The sequence below is a fragment of the Tachysurus vachellii genome, chromosome 4 (assembly GCF_030014155.1).
Source record: "Tachysurus vachellii isolate PV-2020 chromosome 4, HZAU_Pvac_v1, whole genome shotgun sequence".
Classification (NCBI taxonomy): domain Eukaryota; kingdom Metazoa; phylum Chordata; class Actinopteri; order Siluriformes; family Bagridae; genus Tachysurus; species Tachysurus vachellii.
Genome location: NC_083463.1, coordinates 4,424,745 through 4,450,312, shown reverse-complemented (window position 1 = coordinate 4,450,312; position 25,568 = coordinate 4,424,745). Strand labels below are relative to the sequence as shown.

Sequence of the window (25,568 nt, the reverse complement as noted above, 5' to 3'; positions counted from 1 at the left end):
CCCACAGTAGCAACTGAAACAAATCCATTCACAGCAGTGGTTCGAACGCAGAGGAGTAGGTCTGCGCTTCTGTTTACCAGCAAATGGGTATAAATGGGTCATTGTGTTTGACGATGAGATTAATCTTTTGCCATTGCCATGATTCTAGAGTCTTGTCCATAGAATGTTCGGTAGTGAACAAAATACAATGCCTTTTTGACTGCAAAGCTGAAGCTTATTGATTTGGGATTGAGGCCCCCTGTAGCATGTTCATCAACTGAAACAAATCAAATCCCAGTAGAGGGTCAAACACCAAAGAGTAGGTCTGAGCTTCTGCTTACCAGAAGATGGGTGACAAGTGGTCAATGTGTTCCAAGATAAGCTTATTTTTTGTTCCATTGGCACAGAATATTTACAAGTCAACCAACTACACTGCCTTGTTGTGTTTCTTGTGGAGACCCTGTGCATGGTCCTTAAAATCAGACAGTCATTGGCCGAAGCAGAGGGTTAGGACTTGGCGTTAGGAAGTGTTAGGACCTGTTAGGACCTATGTTAGGAATCGTTTGAAGTGTGTTAGGACCTGGTTAGGACCTAGTTAGGACCTGTTAGGAACTGATTTGTAGTCCATCCACCGCAGCGTGTGGCCACGGGCCCACCCTGCGGTAGATGGACTGGAAATCAGTTCCTAATCCAGCACAGTTCCTAATCCAGCACAGCTAAGCAGCCATCAGGTCCTGCAGCCATCCTCGGTGCTGGTCACAGACCCGCTTGTCAGACTGGCGGCGAAGGCGTGGGATGGGGTGTGGGGGGGTGAATGCTTTTCTTTATACATGTGCGTGTGTGTGTGTGTAGGTAAGTAAGTGTGCAGGCCTGGAGAGTCGCTGCTCCCGGCATCAAATCTAGGTGCCTCAGTCCGCAAGATTGTCAGAGCGATACACAGCAAGTTGCCATGGAGACAGCCTTGATCAGGTCCCAGACAGAGTCAACAATCAGCAGGTGTCTGTGGAAATGGGGGGAGGAACGCAAGAGCGTCTCGCTGCAGTTCTCTTCTAGGGGAGTTGTTCCAACAGCGGCCTTGGCCGAGGCCACTGCTGGTTCAGGGGAGCTGAAAGCAGATAAGATTGGGCTTGTTTGGTCTTGGGGAAAGTAGACGCATTCCAATTTACACGACTACTCTCTTAGTCCATTCTGGTCTCCAAATCGATCCATTTTTCTTTCCAAAGCAATGAGCTTCTCCGAGAAGTTATCCAAAGCAGTGAGCTTCACCGTGATGTTATCCATATTGCAGTTAATAGTCCCAGCCTCAGTGCTCACCGCTCTACCCACCGCATCAATCATGACGGGCAGCCTTGGGATGTTTTGGACAGCTGTTACCGTTTTCTGATTTTCTCGATAAACCAGGGCAATGCCTAATCCAATCAGCAGAACTACTGTTATCATGGTTCTGAATAGGTAGATATCTTCAATGTCCTCCACGGAACGGGCCGCCAGACACATGACCCACCACCTCTCCCAGGCGCCCATCGTATAGCCAGCTGCAAATGTTCCGGCAGGGCAGTCAGGTTCCCCCGAACCCGAGCTTCTCATCGAGAAGATGGTGTCAATTGCGTTGAGAGACCAGTTTATCAAATCCATATTCAGATTTTTAGTTTGGAGAGCAGTACAGAGAGAGTCTCTCAAAGTATAAGACAATACACTAGACGAGAGGAGCAAAGCAGGGAAAGTAAGGGGGAGGAGAGGGAGAGAAAATGTGACCGCCTTTGTTGAGAGCCAGAAGAGAAGAACCAAAGCCATGGGAGTCACCAAAGAAGCTGCTATCTAAAGAAGGCTACCACTACCAGTGCAAAATATGTGGTCAGTCAAAGAACAGACTTACTGGCAATGTACAGGTTAAAAGAAAATAGTACTGTCCAGCATCTGGGAAGATCATCAATCAGTGGAAAGGGTATCTAATTAAATTAAAGTGTAAGCTCCGGACATTTAACACTAGGTCTTTTGTGAGTGTTTCTTTAATTTGATACTGCCCTATTAAGAGGATGGGGTAGCAGTGCATGGGAATAGCTTGTAGTGGTTATAGCTTGTAGAGTGAGTGTGTGTGTGAGTAGCATTTAGTGTGAGTGCATCAATATGTGAGAGCAGTTCTGAGTGGTTGATTAAAAACTTATTTTAAGAAATTTTGTTCTTTCTTTTTTTTAATTTCACATAAAAGCTTGGAAGTGAAGCAAAGGCATAACTGCAAGGGGTTGCCAAAGTTAAAGGAAATACCAATACAAATTATAGTGTGAGAGCGATTTTAAAGTTGCTATGAGAGTGGATAAGTGCAGTGCTATAATGCTAGTTGCTAGTCATGGTGAGCATTAACTTGTATTTGTTAATAAAAAATTATTACCCTTTATTGACCTTTTATCAATTTTTTATGAAAAAAAAAAAGACATGGTAATGGTTGAAGTAAATTTGTATTTGGAATGTACATTTTTGCAGACTTTTTTTTCATGGAGCTATTTGTTGGAGAATACAATAAGGGCTTATATTCTGTGTTCTGTCTTATATTTTGTGTTTTGCAAATTCTCTCAAATAGACCCCCTTCCAGACAGCACCACTTATTCAGCTCTTTAGTTTCTTTTCCACTGATATTCTGAATGCCTTTCTTAACGGAACAGTAGTAATGAGACATTTCCAACGCACTCATTACATAGATGGGATAATTGTTTTTTATCAAGAGGAAGAAAAAAGAAAATAGTTCCTTCATTTGTATTTAAACTGTTACAGTAGGGTACGAAAGTTTGGGCACCCCAGGTAAAAATTTGTATTAATGTGCATAAAGAAGCCAAGAAAAGATGGAAAAATCTCCAAAAGGCATCAAATTACAGATTAAACATTCTTAGAATTTGTCAAAAAAAAGTTAGATTTTATTTCCATCATTTACACTTTCAAAATAACAGAAAATACAAAAATGTAGTTTTTTACATTTAATTTTTAGTATATAATGAGTAACAGATTTAAAATAATGTTTACTTTAGAACGAAAGGCAGTAAAATGCTGTATAACTGAAAGCCTTCATGTTTCCTGAGCATGAATCACAGACCTGGAGGAGAGATGCCTTTTTCCTGTTTGAACATACTCCACTCAGACTCTTTAGTGGTGTTCAGACATCCACACTGAAGACCTCTATTGTTACCCCTGAAATGCTGCAGCAATAAAATAAATAAACCAAAGAGAGCAAAAGATGGAGAGAGGTGATGGAAAAAGAACTGTAAAAGCTTCTGATGACATTTTTGAAACTTTAATGCTGAGACTCACAAAAACCTTTGATGAAATTCACACAGCAAGAGAGAGAGAGAGAGAGAGAGAGAGAGAGAGAGAGAGAGAGAGAGAGAGAGAGAGAGAGGAATTCTAACACTTAAAACAAAAGAAAAAAATCAATTCACAAACCTCCAAAATTCCCTTCACTGCCCTACACTGAAATTGGCTGTTCTGTTAGGAGAAAACAAGGAAAGCCAGCCATACCAGAAGTTTTAAATATACAATTCAGTATATTCATGAGACATATAAGGTTTACTTGAAGTTTATTGAATATGATGTACAGCATACAAAAATAGAACATAGCAAAAGTTCACAGTGTGTAAAAAGGCAGTGACGGTGTGATGCAGAGCTGGAATTGCATAAGGAAGCTCAAACAACCAATGGAGTCTCAGAGAGCGAAATGCAATAGCGCATGTAGCATGTTTGCCCTTTCATAACTATTAGCTCAAGTTATGTTTCTTAGATGTGTGTTCGGTGAACATCAAGCCAGCATCAGGAGCATGGCTGACGTGGTCTGATCCAGTTTACTTTAGAACATGATGGACAAGGCTGCTTTAAATATAGAATGGAGGTGACTATTTGACATGGCAAAATCACGTGTTCAGATAGTAGGAAGTTGTGTAAAAAGAAAAAAGGTAAAGGAAAAGGGTAAAAATAAAGAAAGTAAAAGGAAGGAAATGAACAAAGAAAAAGGGTTTTTTTTAAAAAAAAGAATGATAAAGAAAATAGGCAGAAAGCCAAAAGAAAGAACGAAAGAAAGAAAGAAAGAAATAATGTAAATATAGAAGAAATAGAAAAGAAGGAAGGAAGCAAGTAAGGACTGTACAGCAAGCGTGTGTTTATAAAGATTATGTGTGAAGATCCTAATGAGTGGGTAGCTCCACCCAGTGTGGATTTAAGTAGCTCATTGGTCAGCTGTTGTAACATCCATTATGACATTACCAGCTGGCAATTTGAATAACATTTTCTTAAAAGTGAAGCATTTAGTTTGATCTGAAATATTTCCAAAATGATATTAGTGTAATTCGTAGTCTCTCACCTCTCAATAAAATCATCCACACAGCTCAGTTTATACAACGTGGCGTGTGAAGCTCCAGGCTTCGCTCGTCTCAGAGCTATGGGGAAGGTGGAATATAGAAAGAATCTCTGACTGAATCTGAGCACATGTACTCGTGGATACAGATACCAATGCTGATACCACAAAACAACACTAGCATAGTCAGGGACATTACAAAGCATTTTATTTAACCCTGTTTCTCTTTCCCCATTAGAAATATTGGCTCGTGTATTTATGCACTTTAGGCTACTATAAACCATTCTTTTTAACATTAGCATGTTGTTTATACAAGTTGCAATAGCTAGCTACATAAGTGATTTTGCAGTGGATTTGTTCCCACCTTCACATTGTTTTCATTGCATTAAAGCCAACATTATCTAAGTTTTATGTGTAAGTTGTTTAACTTGTGTTGGAAGAAAATGCTGCATTGCTCAATTTGCAGTCTGGTCCAAATCATTGCTATTTTGAATCGTCTGTTCGTTAGCACAACAATGTATGCTTGCCATACTTCATATACTATCATGTGGTATCAGATTTAGGTACCAGAGCACTAGGAAATATGGCATCATTGTTGTATCGATAAACCCCTCATATGTATATCATACACTTAATATGTGTATTTAGTTAAATTGTAATAGCACACTTGGTTTTCTGTAACACATTTAATGTAATTTAATTTGGTCTCTGGGCTCCTACTGTGTATTTACAATAATTTAATAAAAGTCTACACACAGACGTTACAATCATACAGATGCCCCTACAGACTCACTCATTTTTATACACACATAATGTCCCATTTTTTTGGTGTATACTGTATGTGTATTCCACAATAATTTGCACTGTATCTTCAGTGAGATATATATTGTGGTGAATAATATTGTGAAATATTAATGTATTTGTTTATAAAGGGTGAATCCTACATCCATCCTGAGGCTCCCTTTAGCATTAAAAGCTACAATAAACCCCAGCGATGTTCACATTTGTGTAGGTATTAGATGAAGTAGCTGTGAGTTTCTTTACAAATAAGTGTACAGCTTTTTATCATCACAGAATCTTCATAAATTCATGTATTTGATGTGATGCGATCGTACAGTCAAAGCATCAATGGATCAATTGTTGGTGCAGAGGGGACAAAAGTAAAAGGAATAACACAGCACAGTCTAGTGTGAACACCATGCCAAATCCCAAGTCAGGCTGAGAGCAAAATGTTGAATTGAATACCAGAACTTTCCATCCTAAGGTCTTTGTGGAAGACTTAAAGATCTGTCTATCCTGCCCAAAAGTGTCTTGGTTCAGTTGCATTTGGACAAGTTTTCATATTTTGGTCATGTATTGGTGTGTTCATACCTTCTTGACCAACCATTATTCATCAACATGAGCCCTAAATGTCCAAAAACAAGGTAAAGCACCCATTTTATTTATACTTATCTTTTCCTTCCAGTTTTACAAACAAGAATATGCTGAGTACTTGTGAACATCCATACGCTCCAGTGACTCATGGCTAATACTGCATCATAGCACCTGTGATAAAACAGAAGGTTCAGGAGGTGTGAGGCAGAGTTCAGCTGTGCATGTAGTTCCTGCATGGTGAGTCTAAAGATGGGAAGTCGTATTTTCCCATTGGAGGAGCGTAGTATGTGGTGGTGTAGACGTTCGTCTGTGGTGGTGGAGGAGGAGGGTAGAAGTTACAGCTTTCATCGGGCAGCAGATTGTTCTTGTTCAGCGTCTAAAAAAACAGAAAAGAGAACACCTTAAGCCTTAATATCATTAACTAGGGTTGCCAGTTTATGACCTGAAACAATACCCAAAATGTGTATGTTTTTCCTGTAGCTCTCTCATTCTGACAACCACTTTAACTGTTCTGTTCCTGAGCATGGGGCAACATGGTTTCTTCCCCAATGGGCCTCTATCAGTGCTTGCTGAAATTCCAATTTTTGACCACTAGGTGCAACAATAACATAACAATAAATAATGTTTCCCCTTGACTGTATAGCATAGAAAACTCAGAAAATAATGAACCATCACTTTATATCTGACAAAAATCATTGGTCACTCAAAATAAGTAATTTCAGCAGAGTTTAAAATGAAGTTGTGACTCAAGACTTTATAAATAATAATATTTGCTAAAAGACTGATGTAAAAGGTGTATATATAGAAAAGCCACCTTTTCCTTATTTGGTTATTGATTTCTGTTTCCAGCTTACTTATTACCTTAAAGCAATTCTCATTTATAATTTTCTTTAGTTCAATTCAATTCAATTCAATTTAATTGTCAGGACTCAGCCTGGACTGTGGCCATGTAATTTTGTTTATGTTCTGTGTTCACGTGTCAGCCCCGCCCTTGTCTCTTCCTCCCCACTTCTGCACACCTGTTCCTGATGTTTCTGATTGTGTTGTCTATTTAATTGAGCCGCGTTGCCTTGTGCAGCGCGGAATCCTGTTGTCTTCATGTCTGGTTTTGTCCTGAGTCCGTGTTTCTGTTTTGTTTTATTTAATAAATCCCTGTTTTTGTTAAGCTGTCCTGCATTTGGGTCCGTTTTTACCCCCGCGTCCGTGACATTAATTTGTATAGCGATTTCAAAAATGGACACTGTGACAAATCAGCTTTAAAGGAATGTATCAAATCTGGATATAAATTTTAAATATATACTACATAAACTATTAATTTATCCCTAATGAGTAAACCAACGGTAAGGAAGATGTGGAACAGCCCGAGACGATATGAGGAAGAAGCCATGCCTCAAAAGGGACAATCCTCATCTGGGTGTAAATAATTTCCTCGTATAAAACTACAAACGTCCTATATGGTCAGAATGAAACCAGGAAATTCAGTCTAGATTCACACAAAGTCTATTTTGCTGAAGTTATCAACTGTTTACTGTCATTTTTATTCACAGTTACTACTAATCTTTTTGCTTCTTTATGTCACCTTTTATCAGACCAGTCTGTGTACAGGTGGGAATGGAAATAAAGAAATGAAAGAAACGTCAATTTTAAAAATAGCAGCCTTTTTTAATTAATATTAATTTACTTGTCACTCTTTGTTTTAACCATGATGGATATCTCTGTAACAGAAACATGATTTTTAATTCATTTTTATAACATCCTGGTTTATCAATCTTAAAGCATATTATTTAGTAAATATTATGAATTATTCAGTAACAACAGTGAAACTGATAAGGCTTAAAAATTATTAATTAAATTCTGATAACAATGACATTGGAAATAGCAAAACATTGCACTTACAGTAAGGTCTGAGATCAAACAGTTGTATATCAGATGATAGAATAATTACAGGAGTGATACCTTAAACTCCATAGGAGTATATTTCTCGTTCTTTTGGGTGCTGGTGTTGTGTTTGTTGTGAAGATGGTTGGGGGTGTTGGGATGGATCACCGCAGGCTCCTGGATGGGTTTATAAACCTTCTGAAAGAACATGTAAACGAGAATGGATCCCAGCAATGCTACCAAGAAGGAGACAGCACCCGTCAGAATCAGGTGGAACAGGGAGAAACCTGAGAGAGAAAGATAGAGAGTAAGGGTTTAGTTACAATCTGATTTAGTCATGTTTTATATCACACGATCACATGTACAGTTGTACAACAACTCAATGAGATGATGAAATTCATAAAAGTACATGTTTAATTAGAGCACAGCATACAATAGAATAATGTTAAACACTTGCATGCTGGGTAATGAAGGCAGGATGATTTAAGTTACCTCCACAGTTTAATCCTTTCTTTCCTCCTGGTGAGCCACCTAGAAAACAGAAAGGGAAGAGTTAGAGAAGCAAAACAGACTAAGATCACTTTGTCTGTTAAAAAGAACATTGATGAGGTGAAATGTTTCTTTGGAAGAAAATGGCTATTTAAATGGCTATTTTCTTTGGAAGAAAATGCCTATTTTGTAGGTCTTCATCATCAGTGCTGTATAATGGTAGTTTTTTTTTTAGAGTTTGTGCTTTGTGGTTTATTGATTGCATGACACGTGAAGTTTTTTTTTTCCGTTATTTTGTCGTATAATTTGGCCTCAGAGGAGAGAAAGAATGAAAGATGAACTTACAAAGTGAACTTACCTGCACTCTCTTTTGGAGGACACAGTCTCTGATCCGTGTGGTTCCCTTTACAGGGATTTGGGCTTATCTCACACACTCGAGTGCGGTATTGAAGCCCATCCTCACACTCGGTCCATTTTGTCCATTCCCCCCATCCACCTATCACACACACACACACACACACACACAGACACACATACTAAATTCCAGGAGCCCAAGAGAAGCTGTGTGTGTGTGCCCCTGCGTGCGCGTCTCACCCTCACACTCATGCATGTTGCACAGAGCCTCCTCAGTGTGCAGGCCAATGCAGATGTCCCCTGAGTAGGACGGGGCAGGGTTTGAGCAGGTGCGAGTGCGTTGGTAATGCCCGCCTCCACAGAAAGTAGAACATTCAGACCAGGAAGACCAGCAGCTCCACGCCCCCTTTACTAAAACACAAACACAACATTCTGATTGCATTTCTGATTCTGAATCCAGTTCCAGTGCTGATTCCAGTTTTCCAGTTGTTAGGTTTCTTCAATAATCTGAATTCTAGTGTGCATATTAATACATATTTTATTGTAGTTTCAAAGTCAATTCATGTACATAAATACAATTTTAGTCCAATTCTGATTCTAAATCTGGTTATGATTTAGTCTAATTCCTTTTCCAGTATCCTAAAGTGTATAGGGTTCGGTTACCTGGGCACGGCTGTGTGTTACAGTCCTGATACTCCACTGGTGTGCCACTGCACAGGAACACAGAACTTTCGCCACCAGGGGAGACACACAAGCGCTTACGGGTTCGGAACCCTCTAGAGCACTCTTTGGAACATGAAGACCATGTCTCCCATGGCAACCAGGTGACCCCCTGCACTGGGGTCAAAGGTTGTGCCACGCTTACTAAGTCTTGTACCAGTTCTGTATGAAAGAAAGGGAAATATGGAGAAAAACATACACAGAAATTTTATAATCAAAATTGTCTATACACAATGTTTATTTTAATATGTTTATTATTTTAATTGGTAATATTGTCAAATTCATAACAATTTGTCCAATTCATCCATCCTGTTGTAGTGCACTAAATGCCTCAGTAAATAAAACAGCATGTTGGGAATCATTTACAACCCAGCATGTGTTTTACCGTCAGTCTCACACCCCGGAGCTTCACCAGCAGGTGGGCAGTGACGAGTCTCTGCTTTGCGTTTTCCCAGCTGGAGGAGGTGTGTGTCAGCCAGTGGAGCTCGACAAGTGTGTCTCACTCGTTGCTCCTGTCTGACCCCACCCACTGTCACATTCACCGGGTACCATGAAGACCAGGGTGTGTATCGGCGTACCTCGGGACATGCCTCCAAATTGCACGTTCTGTACTCCTACATGAGAAAGAATATTTTGTGTGGGTTAAATGTTAAGTCCACCGTCACAACCGGACATACCTTTCCTTGTGTTTGAGTTCCTTCTGGAATATTTGACCGAGTTAGTTATATGTTTTGTGATATTTTTTAAGAAATAGATGAGCCTGGTAGTTGCACACAGATGCACACAGATGTGTTAGTGCACAAGGTGTAAGATTCAAAGTCACCCAAAATAAGTTCTGAAGCATCTACACTTTTAGCCCCATAAAGAAGCACTGATTCTATGAATATGGGTCCAATCTTACATGCAACACTTTCTTCATCATGAATGCTCAAGGCTGCACAAGCTGCATTTGCATTTTGGAATCTGATTGGCTTGTATATTCAATGATGAACAACACTTCCCTTTTCTTTTTTATTCTAGAACTCTCTTGAAGATTACTTTAAAAAACATCATGCAATATTTCACATCTGCACTATCGTGTGTAGTCTGGAAGGTGATGACCAAAATACTTTTAAAGCAATACAGCAATTAACAGAAAAATTAATTAAATTTAAATTTGGGGAATCAATTTTCTTGACAGTGTGTGATTTGGTAGCTTAGAGGTTAAAGTGTTGGACCACTGAGTGGAAGGTTGTGAGTTTGCAAGGTCCTTAACTCTCAGTTACTCAGTTGTACAAAATGAGATTAAAAGTAAATTGCTCTGGATAAGGGTGTTTGCCAAATGCTGGAAATGAAAATTTCAACAAAAGCACAACTAAAAGTAGTGCTGTTGTAGTGTAATTTCAGAGTTTATTAACGTCTTTTCATTAGCAGTATTAGCACCATGTAATCAACATAATCTAATTGCAAAGCTGTTAAGGTGCTATGTAAACATTGCCATAGAAACAACTTATTTTCTAGTCAGAGACTCTTATCAAGTCCTCATATTGTAATTGTAATATAAGAGGAGATGATGACGATATACTTTAAACTTTATTTATTTACTGTAACCATACTGCCATGTTTAGGAGCAGGGGGAGCAGGGAATTAATAATAATAATAATAATAATAATAATAATAATAATAATAATAATAATAATAAACTTTATTTTCTATAGCGCCTTTAAAAGTAGCATCTCAAAGCGCTTCACAGAAAAAGGACACATACAACTATACAAATAATACGTTAAAATAAGTAAGATATAAAAACACACCAAATAAGAACATACTATCAAAACAAAAAAAGTAAACCAAACCAAAGTAAAAAAAAATTCAAGTAAAAGCTACCCTAAAGAAATAAGCTTTAAGGACATTATTTAGATCGAAAGGTCATGAGTCCTACCTGGGGACACCCAGGACAGGAGTTTCCATTTTCACAGGTTCGGACCCGGGACTGGAATCCGCCACCACACATGGCTGTGCATGTAGACCACGAAGTCCACTGAGCCCAAGACACAGGCACAGGACACACAGAGTCCTCGTTACACAACCTATACACACCATACATGTGTCAGGGAAGGTGGGTGTCTTATCAGATAAAATACAGACCCAAGTGCAGGGATAACGTAAAAGGGGGTTTATTTAGGGAAAAAAACAAAGGGCTAGAAACACTAGGAAACATAGAAACATGGGAACACCGGAACACCGGAACACAGAAACACGTACACAGGGACTCAGCAAAAAAACAGAAGCATTACAACCGGTATAAATAGGGGACATAATCATTGAAACACAAGGAGCAGGTATGCAGAGGTGGGAATGGATAAGGAAAGATCGGGGCTAACACAAGTGATACAAAAAAAACAAAAACAAAGCCACATGGCACAGGTAAACAAAACCTGCCAGAATGTCTCCCTGGTGTTCAGGCAGGGAATGGTCCCAGCCATACCTGACAAATGTATACATTTATGCTTAACTTGCTGATACATTTTTATTATGTGTGTGTCTCACCGCTCCTCTCGTGTCTGGCCAACACACACTCTTCCTCCATGTCTTGGGGTGGGGTTACTGCATGAACGCTGACGAACCTCAAACCCAACACCACAGCTAGTGCTGCATGGAGCCCAGGAGGACCAGGGAGTCCAACCTCCACTTCTACACACACACAGAGCTACATTCAAGAATGCAACAGATGTGTGTTTCTCTATTATCGGCTGGTGTCCTTGAAAATGTCTTGTTCCTCCTCACACAAATTGTACAATGTACTTGACTTTACCTTGAGCAGTTGGTCACCTCCATAATGGGTCCCACACACTCAGCCCCCCCACATCGAGGGATCGGGTGATCACACACGCGAGAGTGACACAGGCAGGTGCTTGAAGATTCACCCCCGTCATCATGAGTACATGACTGCCATGATGACCATGCGCTGAAACCACCATCTCGGGTAAGATTTTGCTCCTGAAAAAATTTTAATCAAGTGTGTTGTGAGAATAATAATAATAACAATAATAATAACAATAATAACAACAATAATAGTTATTGTTGTTATTATTATTGTTATTATTATTGTTATTATTATTGTTATTTATAAAAAAAATTTATTAATATACTTCAGAATTAAAACATTTGTTTTCTTTACTGACTTCTTAATACCGTTTTTGTATTTTTTCTGCCATAAACACTTGTTATTGGGTTTACTTGTTTCCTTTATGTTTGCTCTCTTATGTGTGTGTGTGTGTGTGTGTGTGTGTGTGTGTGTGTGTGTGTGTGTGTGTGTGTGCGTGTGTGTGTGTGCATGTCTTACAGGACACTGTGTGATGTTCTGGCTCCATTGGCTCATGTTAGAGCTGGCTTCAAGTGTAGTGCATCGTCTCTGTTTTCTGTCCCAACCACAATATGGATCCCTCGCATACAAGCAATCTCTGAAGGAGAAAACAAACAAACATACACACACTCAGTGAAACTCATGGAAGCTTGGCTATGAGATTTAAAGCATGACATTTTAATTATTGTGATGTAAAGAATGAAACAAATCATCAGTCTTTTTCCATCTTTAATGTGATATAGCAAGCAGCAAAACTCAAGTGAAAAACAAAGACAAAGAAAAAGTATACAATTAACTGGTTAAAGTGTGTACACACCCTTAACTAATACTTTCTTAAAACTCTTTTGTTTGTAATACATTATTTAGTCTCTCAACTCTACCATCTTGATTTGGAGATGTTATTCCATGCTTCCCTGAAAAACGCTCCAGCTCTATCACAGTGTGAGGGATTCTCTCCTGTATACAACCCTTCTCAATTCATTCCACAAGTTTTTGATAGGATTTAGATCTAAGCTCTGATTGGACCATTCTTAAATGTTTATCTTCTTCTGAAGCTGTTCTTTTGTGGACCTGATATGAGTATGTATTAATCCAAAGGGTGATTTTTTTCCTCTTCATCTGCTAACACAGGCTTGCAGATTTTCTGGCAGTATATAAGAATTTAGAGATAACTCTGTTTCCATCTAACATAAATAAACACCCAGTCCCAGTTGAAGAGAAGCAGCTCCATAGCATCATGCAGCCATCACCAGGCTTCACTTTAGGTAAAGAAGTGTCTTACAGCAACAAGATTTGTTCTGGGGGCAAATTAAGCAGGCAAGGATTTTCAAAGGGGAAAGGGCTTCCATCTTACCACTCTCCCTATATTCCAAACATATGAATACGAGAGATTGCTGTCACATGCAGGGAGTGACAAGTACTTGCCAGATATTCCAGCAGCTCCTTTAATGTTGCCGTAGGTCTCCTGGCAGCATCATTGATGATTGGCGTCTGGTCCTTTAGTCTGTTTTGGTCTTTCTACATGTTTTATAAGCTATTTGTGGGGAAATCCTAGAGAATCAGCAGCACAGCTGATTCCAGATTTATGATAATTTTTTAAACTTTTAAACATGAGATAGAATGTGATTCTGAGCACAGTCACAGGTCCAATTATAAGGTCCAATCCACTGTATCAAGTGTTTCAAGTGTTTTCAATAATCTTGGTTGCTAGGTCGCATTAACACTGTAACAGAAACATGCTAGCTAGCTAATTCACTACCCTCCATTTTTAACTAGCTTTTGCTTTCCCAGAAAATAAGCTATGGATTACTATGTGTTTCACACTTTTAAGGAATTCCATGAAAAGTCTTATGTTTGCCTTGTTTTGCGAAAGCCTGATACAAGATCTAAACAAAATTTTATACCATATCTGGAGATTAGTGACTAGAGTTGATTAAAGAAGTCCATCATTTAAGCAGAATAAGGTTGTTATTGTATGGTATTGTGTGTGTACACTTCCATCCATCAATCCATTTTCTGAACGGCTTATCCTACACACTATATACATAATACACACATCATACAACCAACAGGGAAGAAAGTGCTAGTTGAATCTTCTAGACTTGTGTCAAACCCAGGCAACTTAGGGCAAAAACCAGGGGACAACCTGGATGGGATCCTAACCCATTGCAGGACACAATTATACATATACTACAGACAATTTAGAGATGTCAATCAGCCAAAAATTCATGGAACCCCCAAAGTATGTAAATTTTTTTACACACACATACAAACACACACACACATACATACAAACATACACACACATACATACAAACATACAAACACACACACACACACACACACACACACACACACACACACACACTGAACATGCTAATCACTAAGCCAGCATGCCCCTCAGTATGTACACATTTTATAAAAGTTTATTAAATATGTTTATTAGTGTGACCATATCAACATCACAGCTTTTATGATAATAAAACCAGAAGCAAGCAGCATAATAACAAGAAGATATAACTATCTCAGAAAATTAAAGCTAATAAAACGATTAGAAAACAACTAAGATAAATTTAGTGGTCTCTGGATAGCCAAACTTTCCTATGCTGTTCCTTATTTCTGTGTTTCGTTAAAATGTTTTTTCTACTGGCTGGTTTTTCATTAGTCTTCAGTTAGATCCATGATTTAGCTAAAAAAGCATCATGTGAAAAAGCACTGACAAATAATGATAGTATTGGTTCTAAAAGTGGTCTACATTTTAAGAGAAAAAATGGTTTATATGAATGACACATGATAAAGAAAACAGAATTTGAAAATATGCTATGTGTTTACTGTCTCCGCTGATGTAATATTACATACCTGAAATCAATCAGTGTAGTAAATGCGCAATAATAGAGGAAATCAGGAAGGGGGGAAATACTTTGTTCACAGCATTGTATTATAAAATCAGTGTTTATTCATTCATCTATGCCACAGAAATGGCTTGCTGATATAAAATCTATTATTGCCTTCGCTTCTTTTTTGCAAGTGGACACAGAGGGATGCAGTGAGTAAACATTCTGGGATGCCAGGTATGTGTCATCTTTTTAAACACACACATATGCTAAACCAACAGGGTGCTCTTCACACACCACTGATTCGGAGCTTCCTACTAACAAACCGACAGCATCAGACATCTGTAACCCGTGTGTGTGTGTGTGTGTGTGTGTGTGTGTGTGTGTGTGTGTGCGCGTGTGTGTGTGCCTATGTTTGTGTGTGTGTGTGTGTGTTTGTGTGTGTGTGTCTTGGGGATTGAGGGTGCACACAAATCTGCTTGAGGTTATTGGTTAATAAATCCGAAGCTCTTGTGGATTACAGCTAAACTATGAGCTATGTGACCAAGCATGTGACTGAAACATGTGACCAAGCAAAGACCACACATGTCAAACTATAGTCTACCTGTCTACATGAGATCATTAATGGCATCAATGTGAGTATCTATAGCCTGAACAAGTCTATCCATGGACTGCATGTGCTTATTCATAGCCTACATATGACTATAGACATATGACTACATCTATAGACTCCAATTGACCACCTGTGAACTTCATATGGCTATCTATAGCCTACTTGTGAACATCTATAGATTACATGTGACCACCTATATGCTCTATTTGACCATCTATGGGTTACCTAGAACTATCTGTAATCTTCCATAGCCTGAATGTGACCAGATACAGTGTAAATGTAGCCAATTATTGTCTACATATCTGTCATCATCTATAGCTTTCTTATGGCCTTTTAAAGCCAGCACATCAGCATGTCCTTCTATAACCTACACATGACCAGCTATAAATTACACATGACCAGCTATAGCCTACACATGACCATCTATAACCAACACAAAAATATGCCCTGGATGCCACATAAAGGTACAAGAACCTTTGGTTAAACAGCATATTCCGTAACATAGCCTGAAAACAATGATACTTCTTGACATAAATAGTGTGCATTTGTCTTTATATCAATATATAAGAGTGTGTGTTTATATGTGTAGCCAGGTCAACATCCGAAGCACCACTAGGGCAACAGGACATGACCAGAAGCCCTGCATCTCATGCAAAATAACCTTTTGACATTTACTCAGAAAAAGCACACACAAACACACACAAATAGACAAACACATGCACATACACCGCCCTCTTGTCATGAGCTGATGACTCTCCTAGAAGAGCCTTGGTGACACATGACACCCTGAATGCAGGGAAATAAATAAATAACTAAACAGAAAAACAAGAAAATAAATTGCATTTTGTAGTTTCCTGCCAAGACCAGTGGTATTTAGGTATTTACTCTAAATCTGTCATAAACACCTGATAGTACTAATGAGGTTCTAGTTAAGCTTCATTAAATAAATCTTATTAATGTGGTTTGCTGCACACCAGAGACTTAATTAAACCACAGAGCACCATGCTGTACACATAAACATAATGATGCTCAGCAAGAAATGGGTGAAAAATGTAGCTACCATTGCTCCACATTCTATATCTTGCATGTTCTACATAAAACATTTGTTTAATACCCAAGCAAAGCATAGCAAGCAAGGGAACTAGAGGTAGAGAAGAGTTATATATATATATATATATATATAGTTACGAACTATGTTTGTGGGTTCGCTGTTTTGCTTGTTCTTGTTCTCTCTCTCTCTCTTTTCTCCACTATCTATCTTTTCAGATCCTACCATTGGGCATCTCCTGTCAATCTTCATTATCCTGTGTGATATCACCCGTCGATCCACCAATCAACCAGAATCAGAATCAGGATTAGAATCAGAAACAGAGACAGAAACAGAAGGAGAAAGATGTGTGCTAATTTGTTAGTGGGCTCTATGGTTGTTCATTCGGTTTTAGTATGTCAGACTGTTCATGTATCCCAATTTGTTAGTTTTTTTTTGTGTATGTGACTTGCGGGTCACTTTGTGTACGTGACTTGAGGGTCACTTTGTGTATGTGACTTGCGGGTCACTTTGTGTATGTGACTTGAGGGTCACTTTGTGTATGTGACTTGAGGGTCACTTTGTGTACGTGACTTGAGGGTCACTTTGTGTATGTGACTTGAGGGTCACTTTGTGTATGTGACTTGCGGGTCACTCGTTCTGCATCTGGATGCCTGTGTTCTTCGCTTTGTGGATATAACTTTGTTTATTTTGGGGAAAACTGGACAGGTACGTCACGTGACATACATTGTGCAACACGTAGGTAAGCTTTTCTGTATTAGACACACTAGGTTAGGAGCGCGTGCCACCCTCTGTATCTTTTGTTTTTATAGGAAGTATAGGTTAGTTAGGGCGTCATCGACGCTGAAGATTTGTTTTTATTACTTTTCTTTGTAGTTCAGGTTAGAGGGTTATGTTCAAGCTAGCACAGTTTTGTTTTGCTAATTTCTTTGTTTTGGCACCGCTCATGGCTCTTTTCCCCTTTGTGCTTTTTGTTATCTTGTTTCTGTAGATATCATACATATTACCACTTTTGTCACCACCATTTGTATGATAATAGAGACAGGTTTTGCCCACTATTTGTTGTCCTTGTCGTTGATTGCCACATACACACCAGAAATCTAACTTTATAATCATTTCATATTGTTACATCCCAACCATACCCCTAAACACCATTTGGGGTCGTAACATATATATATATATATATATATATATATATAAAACATTTCTGATGCACAGCAATACAAAAGGCAGAACAAAATTTAAAGAGGTTTTCTTGTAGCAGCTGGCAAAAGAGTTGAAGAGCAGTATTCTTAGAAATGACCTACTTCAAAACACACTTACAGGATATTTTTTGACTGCTCGCTTTCCACATTGTTTCTGACATCAGACACAGAATCTGATGAACAATATAAAATGTATTTTGAAGCAACAGATTGGAAAGATTGGTCTGAAAAGCTCCATGTTCACATGGATACATCTCTAAAGAGACACTTCAACTGTTCCAACCTAATGCTATTATGTAATAGATAATTGCAAAAAAATGCAAATATTAAATAAAGTTTCATATATAAATCTATTACCTTGCTTGAAGTAGGAATTGATATTTCAATAAAATGGATAGGAGTGATGGTAGTAATGCAATTTGTGATAGGTTAAGTGTGTAATATGTAAATTAAGCTGTGTTGAACAATAGCCATTTCCTGCCTCAAGATAAATTGGCCAGCGCTGCTTGCCTGCATCTACAGACAGCAAGAAAAGTTGTCTAACTTTGTCTATTACTGAGAAAAGATATTAAGTTTTATAAGATACATTGTTCACTCGACACATCGCTCAGCAGTGTTAGATTGCCATTAGAGACAAATGTGGTCATTAGCCAAAACCACATTAACTTGATACATTTGAAGGAAACATTGATCCAATATTAAGCGGGTATTTTGGACAGACACATTACAATAGTGATAAAGGGTTTTTTTTTATAGGAGATTTGTAAAGTGTAGGGTTTGGACTATGGTAGTATTGGAATAAGATGTTAGTATGAAACACTGAGATGGTGATAATGTAAAGAATTTAAAGTAAATATATATGCATTTTATCCAAACAGTGATAGTTTAATTGTTTGCTTATGATTTTTGTTAAAAGGTTTAATTACATTGCAAACTGCATGGCAACTATATGTGTGTAAGTATGTATGTACAGTATCTCACAGATGTGACTACACCCCTCATATTTTTGTAAATAGTTGATTCTATCTTTTATTGTGACAACACTGAAGAAATGACACTTTGCTACAATGTAAAATAGTGAATGCACAGCTTATATAACAGTGTAAATTTTCTGTCCTCTCAAAATAACTCAACACACAGCCATTAATGTCTAAATGGCTACAAATGTAAGTACACCCCTAAGTGAAAATGTCCAAATTTGGCCCAATGTGTCAAGATTTTGTGTGGCCACCATTTCAGCATTTCCAGCACTGCCTTAACCCTCTTGGGCATGGTGTTTACCAGAGAATCGCAGGTTAAGGTGTGAATTGTGGGCAGGGCTTACCCATTTAAATTGAAGGTGAACCAGCCTACTCTTCAGTGTGCTTTAACTCTCTACATTTGAATATATTGTCTTCTGATAAAGTAGGTTCCTGACTTTTGTATACTATCTGCTTAACTCACTTTGTTCTAGAGTAGTGTGATTTGAATTTTGTTATATTCTATACCATTGTTGATTTTATAGTGTTGGTCTTTGTTGTTCTCTCAGCTGATTAATCAAGAGTAGTTTCAGTCTCCCTTAAGGTGTGAATTGTGGGCAGGGCTTACCCATTTAAATTGAAGGTTTGTAAGTATCTCTCTATCTCGCATTATAACATAAGTGTCTAGTACTGTTTTGATATTCCGCCATACCTTAATTCTCACTTTTGGTTGACTGCAAATATGTGCCTCAAACCCATCTCTGTACTAAATTCCTACTGTCACAGACGCTCTCGTCTACAGAGCAGAGGTCACAATCCCAGTAACCTCATCTACCCTCCTCTGGTGTGTAAGTCTCAAACAGTGGTGGTAGGTGGGCTCTGGAATTGCCAGTCTGCTGTAAAGAAAGCTGATTTTATCTCTGCTTTAACTTCCCATTACTCCTTTGATTTTCTTGCGCTAACAGAGACCTGGATATCCCCATAGAACATTATCCTCTGCCTATGCTTTCTCTCACTCACCACGAGAAACAGGCAGGGGTGGTGGTACAGGTTTATTGTTGTCAAAGAAATGGTGCTTTACACCTCTCCTCTTGTCTCATTTAACCATCTCCTCTTTTGAACTCCATGCCATTTCCGTTACCTCTCCAATCAACCTTGTTGTCATTGTTGTTTACCGCCCTCCTGATCCCCTAGGAGTCTTCCTGGAAGAAATGGACACACTACTTAGTGTTTTCCCTTCAGATAGCTCTGACAGTGCTTGGTGACTTCAACCTCCCCTCTGACAAGCTTCAATCTTCTTCCCTCCTGACTCTTCTCGACTCATTCGCCCTGACACTCAACAGCTACATCCCCACACACAAAAGAGGCAATGTCCTGGACCTGGTTTTCACCCGTCCTTCTCCAGCTACAGACATGACTGCTACCCCACTACACGTCTCTGATCATCACCTGGTATCCTTCAGCATCACTCTCCCTACACTACCTAAAACTACCTCTCACCCCCTCACTCTTACCCGCTGCAACCATCACTCTGTCTCCCCTTCTTCTGTAGCTTCTGGCACTCTTTCTTCTCTTCCTGATCCTGAGACATTTTCCTCACTACCCTTGGACTCAGCCACAGATACTTTCCTCTCATCTCTTTCCTCAACTATCGACTTCCTCTGCCCTATGTCCACTAAACCCAACAAAACTTCTTGTTCTGCTCCTTGGTTTTCAGATGTGCTGTGCAACAATCGAAAAGAGCTAAGATCATCAGAGAGAAAGTGGAAGAAATCACAACTTGATGCAGATCTTGATTATTACCAAACACTCCTTGCCAAGTTCTCCTCAGATGTGACTTCTGCCAAGACTTCCTTCTACAAAGAAAAGCTTGAAGCTAACTCACATGACCCTCGGAAATTCCACAACATCATCTCTTCTCTGCTCAACCCCCCGGCTCCTCCTTCTTCATCCTCCCTGATCAGAAGACTTTGCTTCTTTCTACCAGGAGAAGATTGAAGAAATCTGCCGGACCTTCACTTCAGCCCCGACTGCACTTACATCTTAGAGTATGGATTACCCTACACCTTCGTTGTCACATTTCTCAACTGTAGCAGCAGAAGAGATTTTACAACTCATCCAGTCCTGCAATCCTACCACCTGCCCATTGGATCCACTCCCTTCCACTATGCTCCAGACCATCTCGCAAGACCTTCTGCCCTTCATTACCACTATCATCAATAGATCCATAGCATCTGGTCTGGTACCAACTACTTTCAAGAGAGCAAGGGTTATTCCCATCCTAAAGAAACCTGCTCTGGATCCATCAGACATCAGTAACTACAGACCGGTATCACTTCTCTCATTTCTTTCAAAAATTCTTGAACGCGTTGTCTATAATCAACTGTCTGTCTATCTCTCACAGAACAACCTCCAAGATCCCAACTAGTCTGGCTTTAAAGCAGCTCATTCCACAGAGACAGCCCTTTTGGATGTCTCTGAGAAACTACATGCTGCTAGATCAGCCAAACTGTCATCCGTCCTTATCCTCCTTGACCTTTCAGCAGCGTTTGATACGGTCAACCACAAGACTCTCTTATCCACCCTCAGGAGTCTTGGGATTTGCGGATCAGCTTGGGAATGGTTCGCTTCCTAACTGGAAGGACACTCATATCAGGTAACATGGAGGGGAGTGACATCTGCTCCATGCAGACTCTCCACTAGTGTCCCACAGGGCTCAGTACTTGGTCCTCTTCTTTTCTCCATGTATACTCACTCTCTTGGTGAAGTTATTTTCTCACATGGGTTCTCTTACCACTGCTATGCTGATGATACACAACTTATCTTCTCTTTCCCACCCTCAGATACCACAGCTTCTGATCAGATCTCAGCATGTCTGGCAGAAATTTCATTATGGATGCCTGCTCATCAGTTAAAGCTCAATCCTAGCAAAACTGAACTGCTGTTCATCCCAGGTGATTCATCCCCAGGTCATGATCTTGCTATCTCCTTGCACAACGATCTGATCTCCCCTTCAGCCACAGCTCGCAACCTTGGGGTAACCATGGACAATCAACTGTCCTTTTCCTCTCATGTTGCTAATGTGACTCGCTCATGTCGGTTTCTTCTCTACAACATTAGAAGGATTCGGCCATTTTTGTCCACACAGGCTGCTCAGGTATTTGTTCCGTCTCTTGTCATTTCTAGACTAGATTACTGCAACACACTGCTGGCAGGTCTACCTATGAACGCAATCCGTCCTCTGCAGATGATCCAAAATGCAGCTGCCCGGCTTGACTTCAACCTGCCAAAGTTATCGCATACCACCCCGCTGCTGCAGTCCCTCCACTGGCTTCCGGTAGCTGCACACATCATTCAAAACACTGAGACATGCTTGGCCAGTCCATCACCTTTACCCTTAGCTTCTTTAGCATGGCAGTGGTCATCTTGGAGGTGTGTTTGGGGTCATGATCATGTTGGAATACTACCCTGCGGCCCAGTCTCCAAAGAGAGGGGATCCTGCTCTGTATGTCACATTACATGTTGACATTCATGGTTTCCTCAATGAACCTTAGCTCCCCAGTACCGGCAGCACTCATGCACTTCCACCACCATGCTTGGCTGTAGGCAAGACACACTTGTCTTTGTACTCCTCACCTGGTTGCCACACACATGCTTGACACCATCTGAACCAAATAAATTTCTCTTGGTCTCATCAGTGCACAGGACATGGTTCCAGTAATCCACCTTAGTCTGCATGTCAACAGCAAACTGTTTGCAGGCTTTCTTGTGCATCATCTTTAAAAGAGGCTTCCTTCTGGGACAACAGCCATGCAGACCAATTTGATGCAGTGTGCAGCATATTGTAAGAGCACTGACAGGCTGACCCCCCACCCCTTCAACCTCTGCAGCAATGCTGGCAGCATTCATACATCTATTTCCCAAACAAAACCTCTGAATATGACTCTGACCACGTGCACTCAACTTCTTTGGTCGACCATGGAGAGGCCGGTTCTGAGAGGAAACTATCCTGTTAAAAAGCTGAATGGTCTTGGCCACCGTCCTGCAGCTCAGTTTCAGGGTCTTGGCAATCTTCTTATAGCCTATGCCAACTAAGAGAGTTTTTTGCCATGAGGTGCCATGTTGAACTACCAGTTACAAGTATGAGAGTGTGAGAGCGATAACACCAAATTTAACACACCTGCTCCCCATTCACACCTGAGACCTTGTAACACTAACAAGTCACATGAAACTGGGGAGAGAAAATGGCTAATTGGGCCCAATTTGGACATTTTAACTTAGGGGTGTACTCACTTTTGTGGCCAGCAGTTTAGACATTAATGGCTGTGTGTTGAGTTATTTTGAGAGGGCAGCAAATTTACACTGTTATACGAGCTGTACACTCACTACTTTACATTGTAGCAAAGTGTCATTTCTTTAGTGTTGTCACATGAAAAGATATAATAAAATATTTACAAAAATATGAGGGGTGTACTTACTTCTGTGTGTTTTAATGTATGTATGTATGTATTTATGTATGTATGTCTAGGCTCACCGTTGGGTTTCATAACTGGAGCATCTCTCCAGTGGGATCTTCAGAACTCTGCTGTTAAAACCCACAAATAGGGACCTGTCGCTCTGCAGAATCTGCAGATTAAGGATTGGTTCCTGCTGATCTGCTGGAAGAAGTTTCATCTCCTCAAGATAACATCCACGCAGATTTTGACTGGATGAGGAGAGCGCCTTGATAACAGTGCCATGTTCTATATGATAAAAATGAAAGAAATCTATACTAGCAACATAACGATTGTCTCTTAATTACATGCCAGATTAAAGGAGCTCACTGCTTTTCAATGCCATTTATTAGTTTGTTCCTTCTTAGTTTGTTCCTCCTCAATTTCTGCTAAATAGGAATACAATTTGGTGCAAAACATCCTTCATGCATTATTTCACCTAAAGTTTCAGATTGTTATCTAGTGTATACAAGATAAAGACAATTACTTTGCTGAAATGCTTGCTGGGTTCTAAACATGCAAATAAGTATTTAGGCATGTCTCACCTGTCCCGATATAAATAACATGGTAGAGTGTATCACGGCCCTGCACAATGTCCACAACAAGTTTGGAAAAGCGGATATTGTCCTGGCTGATCAGGGGGTCAATAGATACAGGCTGCACAACTTCACTCATCAAAAAGAGTCTCTGAGCATCCTGCAGGCTTCGCTCTGTTAGATTCCCACCAGGGCCATTATCACCTACTGTCCCACACTGAATAAAAACAGTCAGAATGAAAAAATTAAAACCAAAAAACATTAGACTTTATTTTAGAATGGTATACTGGTAGGTGTTTTGCAAAGAGACATTAGGTACTAGATATTAAATAAATTTTAAATAAATATTAAAACATTGCATAGCTATGTTGGGAAGGCAGGTATCCTGGGTAAGTACCATGGGATAGAACACTTGAATTGTTCATGGTCATTAAGAAGATAAATTGGGAAGGGATATCAGCTTTATGCTTGATGGTTGGAGTGGGACAATATTATAATTCATTAGGGCTGAGAGCATATTACAACAAGTAGGCACTAGCATGATACATTAGTATCACACACATAGAAATGTGACATAATAATAAACCAGAACTCTGGAATGATGCATTAGAATGACCATCAGGGATGAAAAACTGCCATATCAGATGAACAATAGGATATGGTACAGGAATAGAAACAGATAGCAGGTGCTTAGTGGTAATGGATTTAATTGAAAACAGTTGTAGATAAAAGGATAATAACAGATAGCAGGTGTTTGTGCATTTCCAACCTGAAAGTTAGGGATGGGGTTCGGGGTGGAGTGCCAACTCATTCGAGGGTTCTCCTGGTAGCGGAATGGACCGTTGAAGGCCTGGGTGATGGCACTGAGGTTGAAGGCACACACTGCAGAGGCAGCCATGCTGTTACTGTGGGAGGAAAAAAGGGCAGCAACTTTAAAAAAGACAGGTTTTCCTTGAACCATGAATATTAGTATTGGGTGTAAATGCATCAGAAAGTTTAGGCAATTTATCATATAATTACCATGTGATACATTTGTATATCATGCATGACAAATTGCTTTAAGCTAATCACATGGAATGATGTTCTTTAAAAGTAACATGGACTAGTGATGGTTGTAAATTCTGTGTGTATTATGCGATTATGTGTTTGTAATCTGTAATATTTCTTTTCAAGTAAAAAGTATTTTGTATTTCTTACCCTTTAATGGTTAATGGTTAGCAATTCCTTCAGAAAGCTTAAATTCTATTTCTTACTTAATAGTTTCTGAAGATTAGTTCAATGTTTATCAACTCCCTGTCTGACAAAAATATGTAGTTGTCAATCTAAATTAGCTCCATTGTGATTATAATAACCTGTAGCAAATGTTATGGGTTTTACAATTGAAAAATTTGTGGAACATCCTAAGTGTGCCCTTGTCTTTCAGTTTAAGTTTAAAACATTGCAGGTATTCACTGGATCTTAATAGCAGGAGGACCCTGTTAGCAGCACTGTCTGATTGTCTCAGTGCATTTAATCAGACAGTATATAAAAACAAAACTGCCTTGTGACCCTGTAAGTCTCAGGGTATGGTATACATAATTCCAGTTACATTGCACTAGCAACTACAAGACTTAGATCTTCTAATCTCTCCACAAGCCAAAGCTCAATTCACTTTTGCCTAGATATTATATGTATTATATATACAGTGTAGGGATGTAAAAAATACAAATACATTATTAGGAATGGACAGATAATACCTTTTAAACAGATCCAAAACAGATATAGATAGATAAATGGGAGCCAGCATGATATAACAAAAGGTTTCACAAAAATACGTTTTTTACTTTCCTTTAAGGAGCGAGTGACAATATATAAAGCTTACAGGAGAAGAAGAAGACCATATTCATTAACATGAACATACAACCT

The 25,568-nt window shown here is 39.3% G+C and overlaps 1 protein-coding gene across 3 annotated transcripts in view; it reads right to left on the bottom strand.

The window, feature by feature from the left end:
- Positions 1 to 3,528: 3,528 nt before the first annotated feature.
- The window catches only part of sema5bb (sema domain, seven thrombospondin repeats (type 1 and type 1-like), transmembrane domain (TM) and short cytoplasmic domain, (semaphorin) 5Bb), a 58,116-nt gene continuing 36,076 nt past the window's right edge, over positions 3,529 to 25,568 (bottom strand). For 2 of the 3 annotated variants that reach the window (XM_060867462.1, XM_060867463.1), the window contains exons 9-22: positions 24,433 to 24,568; positions 23,673 to 23,880; positions 23,169 to 23,376; positions 12,456 to 12,573; positions 11,925 to 12,109; positions 11,660 to 11,803; positions 11,052 to 11,199; positions 9,516 to 9,744; positions 9,074 to 9,292; positions 8,651 to 8,821; positions 8,415 to 8,552; positions 8,060 to 8,098; positions 7,646 to 7,854; positions 3,529 to 6,065 (exon numbers count right to left, since the gene is read on the bottom strand). In XM_060867462.1, the coding sequence (XP_060723445.1) occupies positions 5,901 to 6,065; positions 7,646 to 7,854; positions 8,060 to 8,098; positions 8,415 to 8,552; positions 8,651 to 8,821; positions 9,074 to 9,292; positions 9,516 to 9,744; positions 11,052 to 11,199; positions 11,660 to 11,803; positions 11,925 to 12,109; positions 12,456 to 12,573; positions 23,169 to 23,376; positions 23,673 to 23,880; positions 24,433 to 24,568 (2,317 nt within the window). In that variant the 3' untranslated portion in view covers positions 3,529 to 5,900. The remainder of the gene's footprint in view (positions 6,066 to 7,645; positions 7,855 to 8,059; positions 8,099 to 8,414; positions 8,553 to 8,650; positions 8,822 to 9,073; positions 9,293 to 9,515; positions 9,745 to 11,051; positions 11,200 to 11,659; positions 11,804 to 11,924; positions 12,110 to 12,455; positions 12,574 to 23,168; positions 23,377 to 23,672; positions 23,881 to 24,432; positions 24,569 to 25,568) is intronic. The other variant, XM_060867464.1, reaches the window with a different exon arrangement.